This window comes from Arvicanthis niloticus, chromosome 3 (assembly GCF_011762505.2).
Source record: "Arvicanthis niloticus isolate mArvNil1 chromosome 3, mArvNil1.pat.X, whole genome shotgun sequence".
NCBI classification, from domain to species: domain Eukaryota; kingdom Metazoa; phylum Chordata; class Mammalia; order Rodentia; family Muridae; genus Arvicanthis; species Arvicanthis niloticus.
In genome coordinates, this window is record NC_047660.1 from 97,836,527 (window position 1) to 97,857,117 (window position 20,591).

Here is a 20,591-nt window from a genome sequence, read left to right on the forward strand (position 1 = left end):
GAAATTCATATCCTGTTCCAACTTTATCTCTTGTTAAGGTAACATCATAGAGAACTGTAGCTAACTTCCAAATATGGATCTAAAAATGTCCAGAACCAGCCTTCTAAATGAAGACTGTTATTTCCAATAGATTTATTTCTAAACCAGTACATGATTGAGTCTGAATAACTGGTCACCTTTAAGAAAACTATGGGAGTCATTATAACTTCTCTTTTTGATTCTCTGTTCCACAAGGTCTAAAAACTTGAGGCAAGGCATCTTCTCTCGTCTGGGATATAGGTAAGTAAAGGTGGATAGGGAACATATGTCCAATACAGTTTCCCATTCACCATTGTCAGGGCACTCAGCAAGCTCACGGGTCAGCATCCTTCTTTGTCCTGGCATCAGCATGTCTCACCCATCACTCTGGCAGCCACCATGCTCTTTCAGCATCCTGCAGGAAAAAAAAAAAAAAAAAACCAAACATGCCCTCTACAATCCTGTGCATGTTAGAGCTCCTGGGAGTCCAGCCTCCTCTGGGTGTTCTGGAATTGGGTGCAGAGGTGGCTCACTGGGACTGCTCAGGGCCTCAGCTCAGACTGGAAGACCATCTACAGTTTCTAACACCCAGAGTCCATTCTTTTTGGTTTGCATTTCAGCTCTAGAAACCCGTATCTATAGCTGTTAGTCAATGTGAAACTACAATTTACTTTCTTCAGCTCCATAGGTGGGTGTGTAAACAAGGCTGACCGGTGAGCATGAAGTATTACTCTGTCTACTGTGATTGACCCTGGGACTGTCATTGAAACGTGTGTGTTCAATGAAAGTCACTCACCAAACCTTGTTTGTTGGGAGTTGTTTGCTTCAGAATTTCCTGAGATCCTTCTATCATATCAAGGTCGTTTGCTTAAGATTGAAGTCATCACAGAAAGAAAATGGCACCAAGAAGGGATAGGAAGATAGTGGGGAGAGAAAAGGTACAAGAGAGGGGTCAATTTGGACATGTCTTGGTGTTTGTACATAGTAAATCAAGGGTAATTTTGATCACTTCTAGTCCTAAATTTTTAAGCCATTAACTAATAAAATCCATACTTCATGTCACTCAGTCAGAAAGTTCTAATGTACTGTTTCACATTTAGTATTTATTATATTCCAGGACTGATACAAAGACTTAAAATAGTCTCATTTCTTTCTTAAAATAACAATATTTTAAGAGGTGTTATTATCCTTTACAAGTGAGGCATGGTATGGTAGGGGTAAAAATTGGGCTCAGTTGTTTTCCAAAGATGTAGAGAAACTGGAATCCTGATCTGTACAAGCTGTGTGGTCCGATGTCTATGCTGCTATTACTATGCTCTCTTGCCCAGGTTTATTAGAGAAATTCATTACATCACTGAACCACTTAAGTGAGATTCATAGTTACTACCAGTTATGCCAAGTATTTGTTACTTCTCCAAGCTTATGTGCATGACCCTACTCACACTGATACTAGGTTGAAATACTCCCATGCTTATCTCACAGATGAGGAGACTTAGAGAGAAAACACTGCTGTTCTATCAGCAGAACCAGATTTTGATCCAGACAGGATCCAAACATGAATCCAAAAACTTGTGCATTCATTTCAGCCAAAACAAATCAGTTAATTGACAATATGGATATGTTATAATGAATGCCAGGGTCTAATTCAGGATGGGCTTTTCAATATTTCCTCTGCTCTTTTAGAGTTACCAGCTTGTCACAATTTCCCTCAAACTTTTCAAGTTTTAGTTTTTATTCTTATTTTTTTATTTATTTTTGAAATGCTTTGCTTTACTGAGGAGAAGACTATGTGTGTAATTCATTGACCATAGAGGAAGTCAAGCTGGTTACTACTTAGAGCCTCCCCCACCTAGTGACTATATTCATGGTACTAGAAAGTACTCTTGATACTACTGGAAGAAAAATGTAAATGCCAACCCAGTTACAAACCCTTCAAACCATAAGATGGTGACCTGCCTGCAAGATACGCTGGTACAATAACGGCACTAAGTTCTTGGAGTAAGCAACAGATATCTGTTTGGATTTAAGGCCCATTCCATGAAATGAAACCCATGGCTGACACTGCTTGGATGGCCAAGAACCTAGAGGCTAGATAGACGATGGACCTAGAGAAAAACAAAGTGCTACTCTTCTGCTAAAAGGAAAAGAGCAATAAGCTAACTCTTGCTATAATCATTCTGCTATACTTATGGATCAGTACCCATCATTGCTTATTGCTCATCAGAGGTTTACTCCTGCAGTAGATGAGAACAAACACGCAAACCCCCAACTAAACAAGACACAGAGAGTGGGAAACCTTGGAACAATTCAGTTCCAAATGGTATGACTCCATCAATTTTTTTCCTTCAGAGTGAGGGAATCCTAGAGAAGAGGAGGCAGAAGATTGTAAAAGACAGAGGTAATGGAAGACACCAAGGAGCCAAGACCTTATAGAAAGAACAGGAACAATGAACATGTGAACCCTCAGAGACTATGGCAGCATACACAGGGTCTGAACAGATCTAACCTAGGTGGGGTCCCAGCACTGAGAGGGGAAGTGAACACATGTTCTATCCCTAACCCAGAAGCTATCTCCATAAATAGCTACTCACAAAGTAAAATTAGGTTTTTCTAATGAACTCTGACTGGTATACAAACAACATTTAAGGGTAGGTTCATGCACAGCAGTAGATGATCAACACAAAAATGAATTCAATGGTATTTTTGGAGGATTGCTCTTTAATTTTTTTTAAAGTTACAGGTCTTTTGCTTATATATTATGGTTTCCATTTGTTGTATTTCGATGGGATTTCTCTATGTACATGTGTGCGTTTCTGTGTTTTTATATGTTTCTTGTGTTTTTTCTTTGGCTCCTTTTGTTTTCTTTTCTTTTTGTTTTGTCCTACTATGGTTTGTTTATTTTTATCTTATTTTATTTTTTAAGTATCTTTTTGTCTTCTAAGAAAGAAAGAATGGTGTGGACTTGGGTGGGTAGGGAGGGGAGAGGATTTGTGAAGAGATGGGGTCGTAAAAACCATAATCAGTATATATTATATAAAAAAATCTATTTTCAACTTTAAAAAAGGAAATTATACACAAGTACATAATACATTATCATCACATCTAGCAGTCTGATAATTCTCTTCTCAACCTCATGCCCTCTTCCTTTTTATTTTTGGTAACACTCTGAGTTCAGACAGTGTGACCATATGGTTATAGGTGTCAGGTGATCCATCAGGATATGGGAAACCTACCAATATTGCCCCCCATCCAAGCAAAAGTAACTCTCCTTCCATGAGCAGCCATCTACTGCCACTAACTCTGCATTTGAGGTGAGGTCTTTAGATCCTCTAACACACTCCATGCTGAACCTTTGTTCATTAGATTGATTTTGCACAAGTCATGAGCCAGTAGCCACAGCTGTTGTGCTTCTAGGAGTCCAGTGGCCATGTCACATCCAGAAGACAGCATGTCACAGCACTGCTCCCCATCCTCCAGCTTTCTGATCCCTGTTTTACAATGCTCCCTGGCCTTTGGGGGAGTGGTTACTATAGATATACCACTTGTGGCTGAGAATGCAATCGCTCTTCTGTGCATGTTGAACAGCAATGTGTCTCTGTGGCCATCAACTCCCACTGTAATAAGATGCTTCTCTGACTAAGGTTGAGAGCAGTACAAATTGATGGATACAGACATGAATATTTTAAAGGCAGTTTGACAAAATGACCATTAATCTAAAAAATATTAGTGGGTTATCCCTTAGAGTCTATGACTTTCTTAGTTATAAATTCTGTCTATATTTGTAATAGTGGACATGAAGTATCTCAGGTGGACTTCAAGTCCAATCTTGAGAGTAGTTAGTTGCTTCCGTGAACAGTCTTTCCAGTATTGTAGCAGGGGGTACAGCTTGCTTGTCAGGTTATATTACAGTATGCAGGTTCCATTGCCAGGTGCCTTTTTTCTCCTAGCAGCCTACATAACACTTTCCAGTGCCATTAAAGTGAACCAGAGGAAGAGTTTCTTATTTAGTTCAGAACTGATGTCTCTTAGCAGTAGGGTCTTACCATGTGTTTATAGTATACAACTAAGAGAGATGCTGATAACCTGTGTTGTTTGGATGCCTCTGGGGCCTCCATGTTTTCATAGGGAGGTAACCGTGCCTGGCAATGAGATTTTTATGACCTTTATCTTTCTGAGGGTGGTCTTCAAACTGAGGCTTTTTCTCTCTTTTCACTGGCAAATAGCTATTTGACCTTAGATGAAAATAAGGGACTGTGCCTTCTTGAGACTTGAGGGCCAGAGAAAACAGACCTTGTCTTAGGCAGAGACTAAGAAAGACTTTGTTGCTCATCTGTGGAGTCATCTTGGAAGATGAGCTCAGAAAATTCTAGAGTTGATGATGTTCTGAGAATTAGTTCCCAAATATCCTGACTCTATATGACATGCTTTAGTAAATCAGCACTTCAATCTTAGCCACCGTGGCCTTTGTCAATAAATATATCTTGTAAAGTGGGAATCAGTCCTTGGATTAGCCTTGGGTAGTAGATACTGTACAGATCTAGTCAGTGTGCCTAGCTTCCACCAGCAATAATTTACTTCTGTACTCCCACCAGGCCTTAATTTCCATTTCCCTAGAACTGAGTAGGTAGCAAACCTTGGCATTTTTAAAGGCAGATTATTAGGCTAACACATAACAGTGTTCTGTATGCTGCAGTGTTCCTGAATATAATAGATGCTGCAGGATAATTTTTCATATGGTATATCTTTAGAATTACATTTTATTTATTTTGTGTGAATAAGAGGTAGAGCATACATATGCAGTGGTGCCTGTAGAGAAATCAGAGGACAATTTGCATGAATTGATTTTTCCCTTCCAAATGTAGGTCCCCAGGTTGGAATTGGCTCATCAGGCTTGGAAGCAGGTATTTTACACAATGTTCCATATCTCTGGTCCTATTCTACATCAATCCCTTTCTGGTTTGGAGTCTCATTTCTGTTTTAAACATATGTACTTCTGAAAAATTTGGCCCAAAGTCTAAGAACTTAAAAGTAAATTTGGTGATGGACAGAATACTTCTTCTACTGCCAACAAAGATGCCTGCATCTTAATCCTTAAAATTAAACTGACCTTAAAATGGTCCTTAAATGATTAATACAAAGGTAGAACAGCCAGTGACAGGATGAAGCAGTCTAGGAGAGATGTGGTCATTCTTTGTTAGCTCTGAAGACAGAGAAAGGGAGCACTAGTGAACACTGCAACCTTCAGAAATGGAACAGGCAGGGAACATGTCTCTGCACCTTCAGTCTCCAGGGAGTAGTGCAGTCCTAAGACCTGACTTTAGCCAGTGAGACCTGTAGTAGACTTCCAACTTCCAGAATTATAATACATTAGTTTCTTCAAGCTACCAAATTTGTAATAATTTATTAAAATAGCAAGAGTAAACTAATATACTTGTATAACTAAGATAACCTACATAATATATGCTTGGGATAGTCATAAAAGGTAGGTCCATCACTTAGTGAGCCGAAACATCTTGTGATTCTCCAAGAAGTTTGGAGTCAGGACACAGTCTGACTTATGCCTCCCAAATTGCCCTGACTATTGTTGATATGCCTCTGCATTTGTAGATAAATTATAAGGCAGCTGCTATTTCTTCTGAGTTGCTTAGAAATGTGATATTTTCCACCATTCTGTTACTTTAAAAAAAAATTAGAGCCAGTCTAACAAAATGGAAAAGGACTTATAAAAAATTTGAATGACTTTGGCAAAAGTTGCATTGTCTTCCAATTATCTAGGAGGTAGTGATGTCAGAGAAATTCCATGTCATCTTCTGTTGGTCAAAGCCTATTGGAAACATGTTCAACTTGTCTTCACTGCCACATTCAGTAATCTCTCATTGGAAAAATGTAACTGGTGAGATTAGATCTTTAAAAACCAAAGAAAAGTAAAATAAATGAGGATAAAGAGATTTTTACAAGTTACTTATCTTTTAGCAAATTTTCCAGAAGCATTAACTCTTTTATTACTAGCTATGTTAAATCTAAAGGAAATACACAAGGGAAGAGTGAAGGCCACCAGCATGCTGAGTATTCTGCTAGAAGGCAGACACTGTGCGATTATCAGAGGCTGAGGATGGAGCCCTGCAGGGATAGCCCTTTACCTAGCTGTTGCTTGATCTCCACAGTGTAGATGACTCAGCCCTCACAAGTCTCCTTCACTCTGCCTGTCTTTTCTGACGTTGCAAACATTGAGTTTGGCAAACACCCCATTTGGTGTTTGTATTTAATAAGAAATCATTAAAATGATCTGTAGCTCCAGTTACCAGCTTCTGGGGTTTGTCATCATAAATATCACCATTCTGTAAGAAGACTGAGGGATTCTATTCAGAACTGCTATAATTTAGTGGGCAGGACTGGAGCATAGAAGTCACACAGACTTTAAATCATGACTTTTAAATACAGCTGTCTGTATTTCTTTGCCCATAGAAAAAAAGATAATGTTACTCACTTCTCAGAGATCTCTTTGGGATTTAATATTTCATCTTCAGTTGAGGAGTTTGAACAGTAATAATCAGACATAATAGTTGTAGTGCATTATTATTCTGTTACTAAAACTCAGATGCCATAAAGCTAATCTTGGCTAACTTATAATTGACAGAATCCTAAACTAATTCGAAAGCTACTTTACCTGTTGTACAAAGAAGGCAATGAAGGTAATAGTTTACTGAGCTAGTGTGTGTCATGTGAGACAGTGCTTATCTATTTAGAAACAATGAGGATGTAAGTTTTACTAATTATAAAAAAGAACCCAGTGACTCAATTTATCTCCTTTGTATGAGTAGATAGTACTTAAGACAGGGTCTCAAGTGGTCTTGACAAACCACTAATCTACTATATAGCTGAGGATGGCCTTGAACTCTTCACTTTTCTGACTCAACCTTCTACATTCTGAGATTATAGGTATACACCATTGTAGTGGTTTTAATAAAAATGCCCCCACAGGCGCATAGCAAGTAGCACTATTTGAATATGTGACCTTATTAAAGGAAATATGTCACGGGGTTGGCTTTAAGGTTTCAGAAGCTAAAAAAGTCATAGCAAGTGGCTCACAGTCTTTCCTGCCGCCTGTAGATTCATATGTGGAACTCTCAGCTATATCTCCAGCACCATGTCTGTATGCATGCCACCATATTCCTGGCACGATAATAATGGACTAAATTTCTGAATTGTAAGCTAGCCCCAACTAAATGTCTCCCATTATAAGAAGAGTTGCCACAGACGTGGTGTCTCTTCAGGGCACTAAAATCCTAAGACAAACACCATGGCTTCTTATAGTGCTGAGGACCAAACCAAGAGCATTGTACATGCTAGGCAGGTGCTCTATCAACACCGCCATGTTCCCAGGCCTCCATAGAAGAAAATGCAAGATGTTTATAAAGTCTAAAATGGAAGAACACTGGTGTGAGAAGGCAGGCCTATGTCGTGGTGGTAGTCCAGCCAAACAGTTCTGAATACAGACGTAAAGCAGCCTTTCCCTAAGTACTTAATTCTATCTCACTTGGTCTATAAGCAACTGTATCTATCAGTGAACCTAAGAGAGGCTATGCTTGCCTGCCCATGTCCTTGTTACAGAACCACTGGCAAGGCCCCAATCATAGATCCTGAGGTTATCTGCTCCCTGCACAGAGACATTTTTGAGAGATGTGCCTATCTGTGCTATGGAAGGAGGCCCGCTACCATCATCTCATGACGTTGCCTTGTGTTCTCTCTTCAGTGATGCTGTAATACCAATCCAGAGTCAGGTGTCACATAGAACACATGACAGAAAATACATCTACCCACCCATGCTGTCAATATTGAACCTTCTGACTTTGGTCCCAGTTGTGGGTGCTGAGGCATCCCTGTTCTGTTTCCATTTTCAGTCATGCCAAACAAGAACTAGAGAAACGTTTGTGATCTTGCTGGCAAGTCTACCTACTTCGGTTCCCTAAATTCCACTACCATGTGGCCTCAAATCTGACCCTGTTCTACCAGGGTCCAAGAGCAAGTTCTGTTCCATAGGGATCTTAACAGGACCATGTCTCCATCTATAGCCTGCTAACTGCAGATCCAGTAAACAACCACTGACATTCCTCCATCCCAACTTAAGTGTGGCCCAAGAGACAGTACTGTCAGACCGAGGACATGAAAGGACTTATTTACTTGTCAAAACAATTCTGTCAAGACAGCAAGACATGTTTACATCTTCAAATGTAAGTCTACGTAGACTTTAAAGGACAGGGTGAGCAATACAACACCAAGCAGATTTATTAAGCTTCATATGGGTATCTTCTTTTTAAAGCCTGATAAACAATTCAAAATATTTTTTTGTTGTTGTTTGTTTTGAGACAGAGTTTCACTGTGCAGGTCTGGGTGGCCTGCAAGTTTTTCTATAGACCATGTTTAACACAAACTTATAGGAATCCACCGGCCTCTACCTTGCAGGTGCTGGGCTCAATAGTGTACACCACCATGATCCATTCAAAATGCTTCTTTTCTGCAATTAATCTAGGTACAAGAAAACAGAGATACAACTGGCTCCACTAAATAAAAAAAAAAAAAGTCGAATTAATAAACTAATTAGTAAAGTTGAAAGACACAAAGTTAGCATAGAAAGAAAAGTTTTATTTGATATATTAAAATCAATTACCCCCAAAATAAATTATAAAAGTGATTTCATTTAAATTATCACCAAGAAGGTTAAAAAAGATGAAGAAATAAATTTAGTCAAGTAGGTAAAATATCCGGACACTACAAAGCTAGAAAACACTAATGAAAGAAGACATAAGTACAAACATATGGAAAGAACTCCCATGCTCCCGGGGTGTTAGTGCCATCAAAACGTCCATGGATGCAAGAAGTCTAGAGTCCATACAATCTGCACAAAATTCCATTTTTTCAATAGAATATTTCTAAATTCTAAAAATTTTATGAAACTATTAAAGAGTCCAAACAGACAAATAAACTTGAAGAATACAAGTGAAGGCCTCATAATCCTTAATTAAAAAATTATTTTATGAAATGATAGTGATCAAAACCCTATCCACTAGCAGGCCCACTTGTGAACCCTTTGGAGTCACATATCAGGTATCCTGCATATCAGATACTTACATTATGATTTAACAGTAGCAAAATTACAGCTGTGAAGTAGCAATGAACTAATTTTATTGTTTGGGGTCACCACGACATGAGGAATGGTATTAAAGTATCACAGCGTTAGGACATTGAGAAAAACTGTGTTAGACCAACAGGTAAAATAGTACAGAAATTAAACTATACACACATCTTTAACTTATAATTGACAAAGACTCCAAGAGTGCATAATATCTCATTTCTTCAATAAGTGCTAGTAGGAAAAGTTAAACCTGAAAAAAAAAATCCAACTCTGAAAGAAAACGCCTTGAGATGTGTTTTCTTGACAATGAGTGAACCCTTTGGAGTCACATATCAGATATCCTGCATATCAGATATTTACATTATTTAAGAATGTAAACAAAACAAAATTTAAGAATGAACTCATGATATTACGACAAACTGAAACGTGCTGTGTACTATACAAACTGGTACCTATAAACTAGGTAAGACAGCTGCACAGAGAGTTATCTGCATTCTCATATTCACTTTCAGTAGTCAAGGCATGGCCACAGTCTCCACCAAGGGATGGCAGAAAGAATACAGAAAATGTTCTATGCCCAAATGACACATATATACAAGATACATTTGTTAGTTCTAGTGCAGTGATGAATTCACACCCATTGTGCTATAGGACCACTTCCTCTGAATAAAAACACTTCCGCTAGGTTGGAGTGGGATACTCAAGAGACTTAGGAGGTAAGCAAAATGCTTCATCTCTGGAAGAAGAGAAACTTACCCATTTCTGGAGGATTGTTCCCCAGTGGTATAAAAAAGAGAGTGAACAACTGCTGAGGAGAAAGAAAGGCAGAGCTTTATCACCTCAGGATGGGAGGAGCATAAGGCTGGGAGTCCACTCAACAGACTATGGCTGAAGTATTCTGTAGCGTTCTTGATCTTCTTCTCCTTTTTGGTCCTGCCTCCTGGCTTGCCCTCACAGTGTCTTCTGAGAACCAGAAGCCCCTATCGGAGGGAAGTATTGTTCGTTTCCTGGTCTACAATGTCCTCTAACGCTCCTCCAGCAGAACACTATTGTAACCATTGTTGCAGGGTATAGTGGGTTCCCTTTCTGCACTGAGTAGTCATGCATGCATATCATGTTGTCTTTTCTTCAGGAAAGTCTGTCACACAGCAGCATGTAAGAGCAAACATCACCTTATACACACCAAATATTTACAGTGCTTATTTGTCAATCATTATCTGATTAAAACTATGGGAGAAAACTGTTGGTTACAAAAATTCTCCAAGCCTTTATGTTAATAGATTTGACTCTCCTCAGAGCATGTACTCACAGTTTTCCAGGTGAGTTTATCTTATTTATTTATTTATTTATTTATTTATTATTTTCTTTTAATTTCCTCCACCCTTCCATGTTCGCTAACTCATCTGATTTTCCTTATGAAACACACCTATATGTTGCACTCAGATGCTCTTTAATTATTTTTGAAAGCTACAAAGGTTTTATTTTTCTTTCTCTCTCTGTTGCAGAATCTCTTCTTGTCTGTGAACTCTGAGAGGGAAGGAAAGAAGTGTGAATTGCCTTTTATAGAGAGACTTCAGTCACTGGCAGGTTGGACTTAACATAGGAGACAGTAGTTGTTTGTTTCTTTGGGATACAGAGAGGCAGGTTCTGAGGAAGGAGATAGATTGTTCTCTCTCTCTCTCTCTCTCTCTCTCTCTCTCTCTCTCTCTCTCTCTCGGTATGAATATGGTCTACCTCTATTGAGTTCTACAGGAAACTGTGCAGGTGCATGGTTCCCTCAAACATGAGACTTATCACATTCCTTGGACCCAGAATCATGCTGGGGGAAGTGTGGAGAATAATAGCAAAGGGTCTACCTTCACAGATCTTATAATTTTAGGAATCACTGAGAAATGCTATGAAATAGCAACACCGTGTTAATTAAAATACTTAATTTTTCAGGTTTAGCTACACTACATTTTAAATAAATGTACACAACTATTTATCAGTCAGTTGCATTTTTCAAAATATAATATTTGTATTTCCAGCTTTACAATAATTATGTCAAACAACATCATCCTTTTGAAAATCTGAGCATCTCATGGAATAACAGAAATTGAAACTTTGTCTTGGATCAAGCCATCTTGCAATAAATGAAATATCTACCTCCCAACCCATAGAATGAAGTAGGTCATGCTCAGTGACTAAATAGAACAGTTACTTCCTCAGGCAGAAGACTCCTCAGAAGCACTTATTACAAGTTGAAGAATTAAATGTGTCTGGTTTTTTTTTGGGGGGGGGGGCAATGGGGAGATGGTGGCAGTCAGGTGGTGGCTGGAACAAGAAAGTGTTTTGAGAGTCAGAATAAGAAGCTATTGTTCCTATGAGTTTATAGACCCTTACCTCCATGAGCCTTCATAAGATGAAGGGCCAGTGATGAACTGACATGAGCTGGTCTCCAAGTAGATATTGCTAGGGAATGCAGGTTGAAAGGAAAATAGAGGCCTATGTAGAAAGTGGTTTCTGCAATAAGATCCACAGTTTCCTACCACGGAGTGGACCAAAGTTCCAAGCAGGGTTATATCTGCATTAGGCATAGCATTGGCACTAGCCACAAGCATCAGACTGGAGGGATCTTCACTAGGAGAAACTGAACTGCTCCCAACAAGGATCTGCTTATAGACAGCAAATGCTCAGCTGCCTATGAAATCTAAAATTAGACAAGTCCCACCATTGCACACAGACTTCCAGTTACCTCTTTAGCAACAATAAAGCAATGGAAGTTAAGAAGCACCAAGTATTTGGGGGAAGCTATACATTTGTGCTTGTAAGAGAGACAGAGATGGGGGTTGGAGTTGTGGGGAGAAGGAGAAAAGCAGAATAGAGAATGCACACAGGAGAAGAACACTTAAATGAAGCTTAAAATATTTCAAATGCTTCAGAACAGATGAGAAGAAAGAGGCAGCTACAAAAACAAATTCTAAAATAAATCAAATGTATACTACAAAAACAGTAAGTTAGTATATATCTGCTCCATGCTGACTCTTTACAGCCTCAGAAGAAATGGGGCTAACTGACCGTGGCTGATACTTCCACAACTGTGAAGCAAATAATCTCTTTCAAGTTGCTTCTCCTGGTTTGGGTTGCAGTAATGGAAAGCTAAGTGACATAGAAAGAAATACTATGTTAGGAATATTGGTGGAGTCAGAAACAGCACAGCATTATAATAGAGAGTTATTAAAACAAAGGAGAAACACCAGGTTAAACACTAGTTTCCAACACAAAGAGATCCTTCGCTAAGCAATGCAAGGTGACAAAGGGCCTAGATATGAATTGGACAGAAACAGCAGCAAATGGCTTTGCAGGGATGATTTTTAAAGGGACAAAAAGGGAGGTCCATACTAGAATGAGTGAGGATGAGTTGGTTAGTTCTTAGTTAATAAATAGTTGGTTAGTCAGAGTAGCCAAATGGAGAATTTTGGTTGCTGACCTCGGTGGTCAGCCTCAGGAATGAGTCAGACATGAAGAAATATCTAAATAAGGGTATGAACATTGTTGGCTAGCTTTAGAAATATGGAAGTGTCTAAATAGGAGACTCTAATGGTTTAGCAAGAGAGGGGAAATTGGAAGGACAAGACCTGCAGGTGCCATCTTTGCCACGCTTGGTCCTGCTAGAGCCCCTCAGGGAGCATCTCACTTATCTACTAACCCTGCTTCAGAGTGGTTTCCTGACACTTCTAGCTCATTCTCATGAAGGTCAAATGTGCTGCCTATGGCTAGGATGGCTAGGGTAACCTTTTCCCAGGTATTCAGTTACAGGAGGAAATAATCCGCAACTGCACAGGCTTCTTGAAGCTGCAATAACAAATTACCACAAACTGGTGACTTAAAGCAACTCTGGCTTATTTTGTCACGGTCCAGGAAGCCAGAAGTCACAAATCAATGCTTCCTCAGAATTGGCTGCATCAGGCAGCTATGGAGAAGAAATCATTCTGCACCTTGCTCCTCACTGTGGTACCTGTGGGCAATCCCTAGCCATCAATAGATACACACTCCAATCTTTGCACCTGCTGCCACATTCTCATTCCTAGAGGTCTGTGTGCCCTTGCCCTTTGTAACAATGTTTTTAATTGAAATAGAATTGCATGACTTTCCTCCTTCTTTTTCTTCCTTTCATGCCCTCCTGTGCCTCAAGTTGATGGGAATTTTGTATTTAATATTGTTACATACATATATGCAGATGTATGTACATGTATGCATAAATATATAAATATGACCTGCAGGGTCTGCTTTTTTATGTATATAGTTTTAGAGCTGACCTCTCTACATTGGGCAAACCAATAATAAGGCTTGTCTTTTGGAGAGGCTAATTCTCCTTTTCCCAGCAGTCTTTAGTGAGTGAAAAAAAAAAAGAAACAAAAAAGAAAGAAAAGGGAAGAGGAGCGGAGGGGAAAGGAGAAAAAGGGGAGGGAGGGGAGAGGAGGGGAGGGGAGGAAAACAGGAGAGGGAAACCCAGTAGAGGGGAGGAGAGGAGAGGAGAGAGAAGGGGAGGGGGAGGGAGGCAAGGAGGAAAGGTATTGTTCCTTAGTATGGTAGAGGAAAATGTTTATTGCACATGTGTGGTAGAGTATAATCAGAGTCATAGACATATCGGAAAGTCCAGAGTGGACATGACCAGATTGAGCTGGGCCATGTGGGAAGGAAGATGGGAATGAAGATGGAAAAAAAGAGAACAAGGTGCAGCAGGCAATAGGTCAAAGGTACCAAAGAGTGAGTAACCAAAATGTCTGAATTATTTAGCAAAGAGCCTCTGGGGGATAGACAGTCCAGTCCCTGTGCTAGAGAAATCAGGGTAGAAGGCTGGATGTGCCAGTCACACTCTGAAACAAAAGTAGGGACTGAGGGTTGCTAGGGAAACCTGGAGGCCAGGTCTGCTTTTAAACAGGCACCTCAGCCATTCATCTCAGGTTTGAAACTTAACAATTAGTTACCCATATATGGGAAAACTCTGCTAATTAAGGTTGAAGTGCACCATGACCAGATAGCCTCTGGATCTCACTTTTATCCTTAACTGGTTGTATCTGTAAAGACCAAACAAGATCACATTCTGAGGAATGACCTTAAAGAAACATCATTCAACACAATTTAATAGCCCTTTACACTGGAGGTGAAGGCTCTGGTGGTGAGATCAGGGAAATAGCAGCATCAGAATAAATATCAGGAAATTATGAAAGACTCAAAACACATACCTTCAGATTAAAAGAACTCCTTAGCTTGTATAACTCACTTAGCTTATATAAAGGCAAATAGATGATAGTATGCCATTCTGCAATGTGAGAAGGCCAAAGCTAAAAGAAAGCACATGGTATTCTCTAAAACAGACAAGAAAACACTACATACTGCCACACAACTCATCTATCACAAATACAGATACATGCATGCAAAATGACACATGTGCATGCATCCATATCCCATACACAGGCACGTATGTAATACACACACATAGAAATACATGCATAAAACACACATATATACAGATATGCAGATGCAACATATATGTAAATATACGTATATATGTATATATGTACATATATATGTATATATATACAGACACACATGAAACACACACACTCATGTGACACATATACTTGCCACATAAACAAATACACACATAGTGAGAGAAAGAAGGAGAACCCAGATATACAGAGGGTATCAGGATGATAGCAGAGATTTTACTCACAACATTACAAAGCCAAGACACAATGAAATTATACCTTTGAAACTGCAAGGGAAATGATTTTCAACCTGCAATTTTCTGTTTCCTAAACAGTCAAGTGCAACAATAAGAAAAAAATTCACTTTTGTATTTCAAAACAATTGTTTTTAGTGAATCTTTTTCTTTGTTCCAGTAAGACTGACAAGTGGACTATGGTAAAGGAGTGGAGCACAGAAAAGGCTCTTCAGTTCAAGGTAAGAAAATTTTCAAAATGGAATTCTTCGGAGTGCCAGATAAAGAAAATCCCAGAATTCCTTGCACAGAAAAGGCAGCCCAGGTTGGAACTGGACTGCAATTCCAGAATTGTCTTAGGAATTGAGGGCTGGTGGATCACTTAGTTGCCAAAATGTTTAAACACTAGAATTCATTTTAAAAGCCAAGCATGGTGGTGCCTACTTGTAATCGCAGCATAATGCCAGCACTGGGGCGTGGGAGTGGGGGTGGGGTGAAAATAGAGAAGTTCCTGGGGCTCAATGGTCAGTCAGCCTAACCTAGGAGTACTGACTCAAGATAAACAAAATGACCAAACATGAGAAAGAATACCTGAGGTGGTCTCTGCCCTCTAAACACGTGTGTGTTCCCACACTCCAGCACACACAAGTACATAACACAGAAACCAAGAACCTGCAAGTTGAGAATTGTGAAAACTCTACATTGAAAAGCATTTTGGAAGTTACCTGGAAATGCAGAAAGGATTCACTTATTTCTGAGCAGAAAAAGCGAAATCAGCCAAAGCACCAGGTAAGTAAGACAAAGTAGTTTAAGGAATTAAACAGAATGGGGGCGCCTCATTTGACTGAGCAGCGAGGAGTATTTACATAGTTGTAATAATGGAAGCACTGAGGTGTAGTTAATCAAAAGCTGCAATATAATTACATAGACAGGACAGAGCAAAGGAAATGTAACATAATCAAACCGAAAATCTTCATCTCTGCGAAGAATTTGGTGAATAATTTCTACATCTGACAAATACAGAAAGCAGCTCAGGACATTTTTATTTGCAGTCCTTCTTTTCACTTCCTTTCTTTAGAAAAGCAGGATAGTGTAGAGAAGTAAGGCAGCTCTGTGTGAATGAATGAAGTCCTGAGGGAATGCTGCTGTTGACATGAGCCAGACTTGTCAAACACCACAGCTTCAGAGCTGTAGAAAAAAGGATAAAGCCATCATCCAGAGGTTGGTTCAGTGGGATGGCAAAGCCTTCCTTTTGCCCATTTGCAGATGTTGACAGTGTGTGGGGAAAGTGTCCATCACGGCTTTCTCCCGTCCAGATACTTATGGCTTGAAGCCTGCCCCCTATGAGACTGTTCTACAGAGAGCAGCTTAACCCACATCCTTGATCCAATGCTTCCTATTTTCTGCTCTGCATAATAAAAGTGCTGAGCTTTCGGCGTGCCCAGATCCCCTGATCCCAGCTTTTATGTGCACAAGTCTGTGTATCTGTCATTTCTTCATCCGTTCACCACCCCAGCCAGGTCAATCCCTGGAAACTGTGTGAGGATTTGGAGGTATAAGCTAAAGCAACCTGCTACAATTGAGGGCAGTGATAACTGAGTGTGTCCTGGGGTGCTGAGTGTGTCCTGGGGTGCTGAGTGTGTCCTGGGGTGCTGAATGTATCCTGGGGTGCTGAGTGTGTCCTGGGTGCTGAGTGTGTCCTGGGATGCTGAGTGTGTCCTGAGGTGCTGAATATGTCTCAAGGTACTGAATGTGTCCTGGGGTGCTGAATGTGTCCTGGGGTGCTGAGTGTGTCCTGGGATGCTGAGTTTGTCCTGGGGTGCGGAGTGTGTCCTGGGATGCTGAGTTTGTCCTGGGGTTCTGAGTGTGTCCTGGGGTGCTGAGTGTGTCCTGGGATGCTGAGTGTGTCCTGGGATGCTGAATGTGTCCTGGGGTGCTGAGTGTTTCCTTGGGTGCTGAGTGTGTCCTGGGATGCTGAGTTTGTCCTGGGGTGCTGAGTGTGTCTTGGGGTGCTGAGTGTGTCCTGGGATGCTGAGTGTGTCCTGGGATGCTGAGTGTGTCCTGGGATGCTGAGTGTGGATGGTGAATGTGTCCTAGGGTGCTGAGTGTTTCCTTGGGTGCTGAGTGTGTCCTGGGATGCTGAGTTTGTCCTGGGGTGCTGAGTGTGTCCTGGGATGCTGAGCGTGTCCTGGAATGCTGAGTGTGTCCTGGGATGCTGAGCGTGTCTTGGGGTGCTGAGTTTGTTTGGGGTGCTGAGTGTGTCCTGGGATGCTGAGTGTGTCCTGGGGTGCTGAGTGTGTCCTGGGGTGCTAAATGTCTATTGGTCTGGGATTTCTGTTCCAGACTTCTCCAACTAGCCTTCTAACTCCATGGGCAACTTCACTGTTTTTCCCTGACAAATTACTTCAAAAATATTCCTTTTTTTAATATCTTGTATGTAGAAATACTGTAAGCCTAAGAGTCGAAGATATCACAATGGCAGGTGTGGAGCCTGTCAATGAAGTGATTCTGGTGATTCACTTTTAAAATTCAATAATTCACTCCCAGTGTACAGCATTATCAACACTTCATGCCCAATGTTCAGCCCTCACCACCAAGTGATCCGAGGTCTCATTACAGAATGAGATTACCATATTCTGGTGTCCTCCTTAGTCACCACCATCTTATAGGTTCCAATTACACCAACTTTCCTCTAGGTAATGAATTCCTCTGCCCTGCCTTCCCCTCTTACTTTCATGCTTCCCCACTTCCCATGCATAGTAGTTCTGTTGACTTTTAAACATGAATAATTCTTACTTTTTGAGGCTCAAGGGTACCCTCCCTCTGCCTTCTCTGATTTGGTAATCCTGAATAGTCTTCAAATGCACAACTCAGTATTAACTCTGAAAGCATGATGACATGACTCTATAAATCTGCATCTATATTTTTCTTTAGTCATGAGGCTACATCCCTAAGGACCAGAACTGTATATTACCCATCTTCCTTCAGTGACAGCATCTTGAGGCCTTTTAGCTGCTGCTTCTGCTTATCACTCTGCAAATCCCTCTAGCCATCACAAAGTTGCTCAATAGATGTGCATAAACTTGTGTAGCAAAGACAAACCTCTTATCTTGGTATCTTGGTTATCTACTGCTGCATGAAACAAAACAAACAAATAAAAAACCCTATGTCAGTCATCAGTCACTCTCTTGTGACTCTGAGACCCAGGTACAATGAGCAGGTACAGCTTTCGATACCTCTGGGTGCCTCTGCCTGAAGTCACAGTTATGGTTGTACTGTGTAGAGGTTTTAGCTAAAGCTAGAACAATTAAGATGGTGCCAGTGGTGTGTCAGGTACATTAGTGACATGTTGGAAGGGCGGGGAAGTGAGCTGGACAGGTGACTCTGTCTGTCTGTCTGTCTGTCTGTCTGTCTATGGGGTTCCTTCTCACTAAGCATCAACTGATGTTTTACATGAGAACTAAATCCCAGAGGATAGAAACATGACCTATTAATTTCCCTAAGATGAGTGTAAAGAACACCGTATCACCTGTGTCAAATTCTATTGACTAGGTGCTATGTCTTGTCAGGAGTAGTGACAGATGCATATATAAAGATAGTAGAAAATTGTTAGCGTCTGTCTTTCCAAACAATCTGTTTGATAAATCAATCATTTGTGTAGCTAATTGTTGCACTGAAATAAAATAGTTTTTTTTTTTTACTAGATTATCATTAAGTGAGTCAAGATAGGATTAGGAGACACCTTATTGTACATCTTTGTTTCAAAAGATGAACTGATTTGATGAATCAGTGTGGACATATGAATAACCATAATCACATGTGATGCTTATACATGATCCACAAACTGTATGTTGCTTGTACAGAAAGCATGAAAGCCCACACTATACTCCCCACATCAGGAGGCAGAGCCAAGAATATCTCAAATTCAAGACCAGTCTTACTTAGCAAGACATGGTCTAAAATCAAAACAACGAATAAATAAACAAACAAACTAAAATGCTAATAGAGAAAGAAGGCCCAAAAGTGCTTTACTGACAGCAGAAACATCTTGGCAGGAGTTATCCATTGGGCTGAGACCACTGGCTGTTTTTAACCCAAATCATATTAAGTTTAAAATTATCTATTATACATAGCCATTCTCACTTGGAACAGCCTTTCATATGCTTTTGTTTAGGAGAATATGGAGCAGAATGATAAGTAGATGTACCTGCATTTTAGACATGCCTGTTACACTAATTAAAATCCATGGCAGCTATGGCTTTTGAATTACTCCCATCATTGCTATAATCAGTGAAGCTAGCTTTATTACCCACTTTAATACCTCACTTATAATAAATCTTCATAAAGCCTAAAATGGTGTTTAATGATGAAATTTCAGCCATGGGCTTTTCCTCCAGTCTTTGCTTTAGAGCAGAATGGAGACGTGAGACTTAGTGGCCTATTATTTGATTAAAAAAAAACCCAATGCAAGTAAGAACAGTTTAAACAGAAGCAATTTGTTTTTGTGTCTTTATTTGAATATCATGTTCTTATATTCCAAGGTAGATCTTGAATAATAGCAAGGGTCAAAGTGTCCACTTAGGCCTGGGAACACTAGAGACCTGCTGTGATATTGTGGGACCAGTTTTGGTCCTGCCACTCCAGCAGTCAAGCCTTAGGAGAGTCTCTTGTGTTCCCTGAACCATGTGCTCTTCCTTCCGTTACATAAAAGAAACCAGCTCAGTCACTCTGCTCTCTCACAGATGGGAGAAAGACAATGAAAACATCCCCCAAACTATAAATCTCTAAGCAGATGGGAGGAAAGCCATCGACGAAACAATAAACGAGACAGCAGAAACCATAAAGAATCAAAGGTGGGTCTAGACATTCATTTATGTAGTCATTTAATATTTATTGAGTGCCTTGTGTATATTAGGCCCTGTGCTGAGAGCTGGAGATTAGTGGTGAACAAGACAGATGACCACTATCACCTTCCAGGAGGGAAATAAATACTGAACATCTGATGGTGTGTGAGCACTATAGAAGGAAAGAGCAAAATGATATCTATGAGAGAAGCAGGGAGAGTCAACTTGGTGACCCATCCTATTATATGTCCTAAGTCTGCAGGGAAGGATGGAATGAGACCAACAAAGAAACAGGCAGGCAGAAGGTCCTGAGCAGAAAGCAACAAGGCAGATCTCTATGAGTTTGAATCTAATAAGGTCTACACAATGAGTTGCAGCACAACCAGGGCTACAGGCATGGTAGCTTATATTTATGATCTCAATCCTGGGGAGGCAGATGATCTATGGGGTCCCCTGGCCAGCCAGCCTAGCCTACTTAGGTACAATCTAAGCCAATAAGAGATCTAGTCTCAAAACAACAACAATGAAAACAAACAAACAAAAAAAAAAAAACCAAGGTGACAATATGGCTTGAGTAACAAAACCCAAGGCTGTCCTCTGGGCCTCCATATGCATGTGCTCCACAGAACATCACAGATGATGGTGTCAAAGATGACCACCACAGCAACAACAGCAACAGAATGGAAAGTCAGACCTCATGCATTGGTACTGGAAAGTAAGGACAATGTCTCAGAGGAGGAACCAACATCAGAAGCAGTGGGGCTTAAACTGAATCCAGACATCACTTGGAGGTTGAGCCCGTGCAGATGTCTTCACAAAACATTACAATTTGGAAACAGAGTCAGTAATTCCAAGATTTCTGGCTTGAGCACCTAAAAGGGTGTGTGTC

The 20,591-nt window shown here is 40.2% G+C and overlaps 1 protein-coding gene across 1 annotated transcript in view; it reads left to right on the forward strand.

The window, feature by feature from the left end:
- Positions 1-238: 238 nt before the first annotated feature.
- The window catches only part of LOC143441780 (uncharacterized), a 29,245-nt gene continuing 8,892 nt past the window's right edge, over positions 239-20,591 (forward strand). The window contains exons 1-3 of the mRNA XM_076931569.1: positions 239-279; positions 15,040-15,100; positions 15,498-15,647. Coding sequence (XP_076787684.1) covers positions 15,059-15,100; positions 15,498-15,647 — 192 coding nt within the window. The 5' untranslated portion in view covers positions 239-279; positions 15,040-15,058. The remainder of the gene's footprint in view (positions 280-15,039; positions 15,101-15,497; positions 15,648-20,591) is intronic.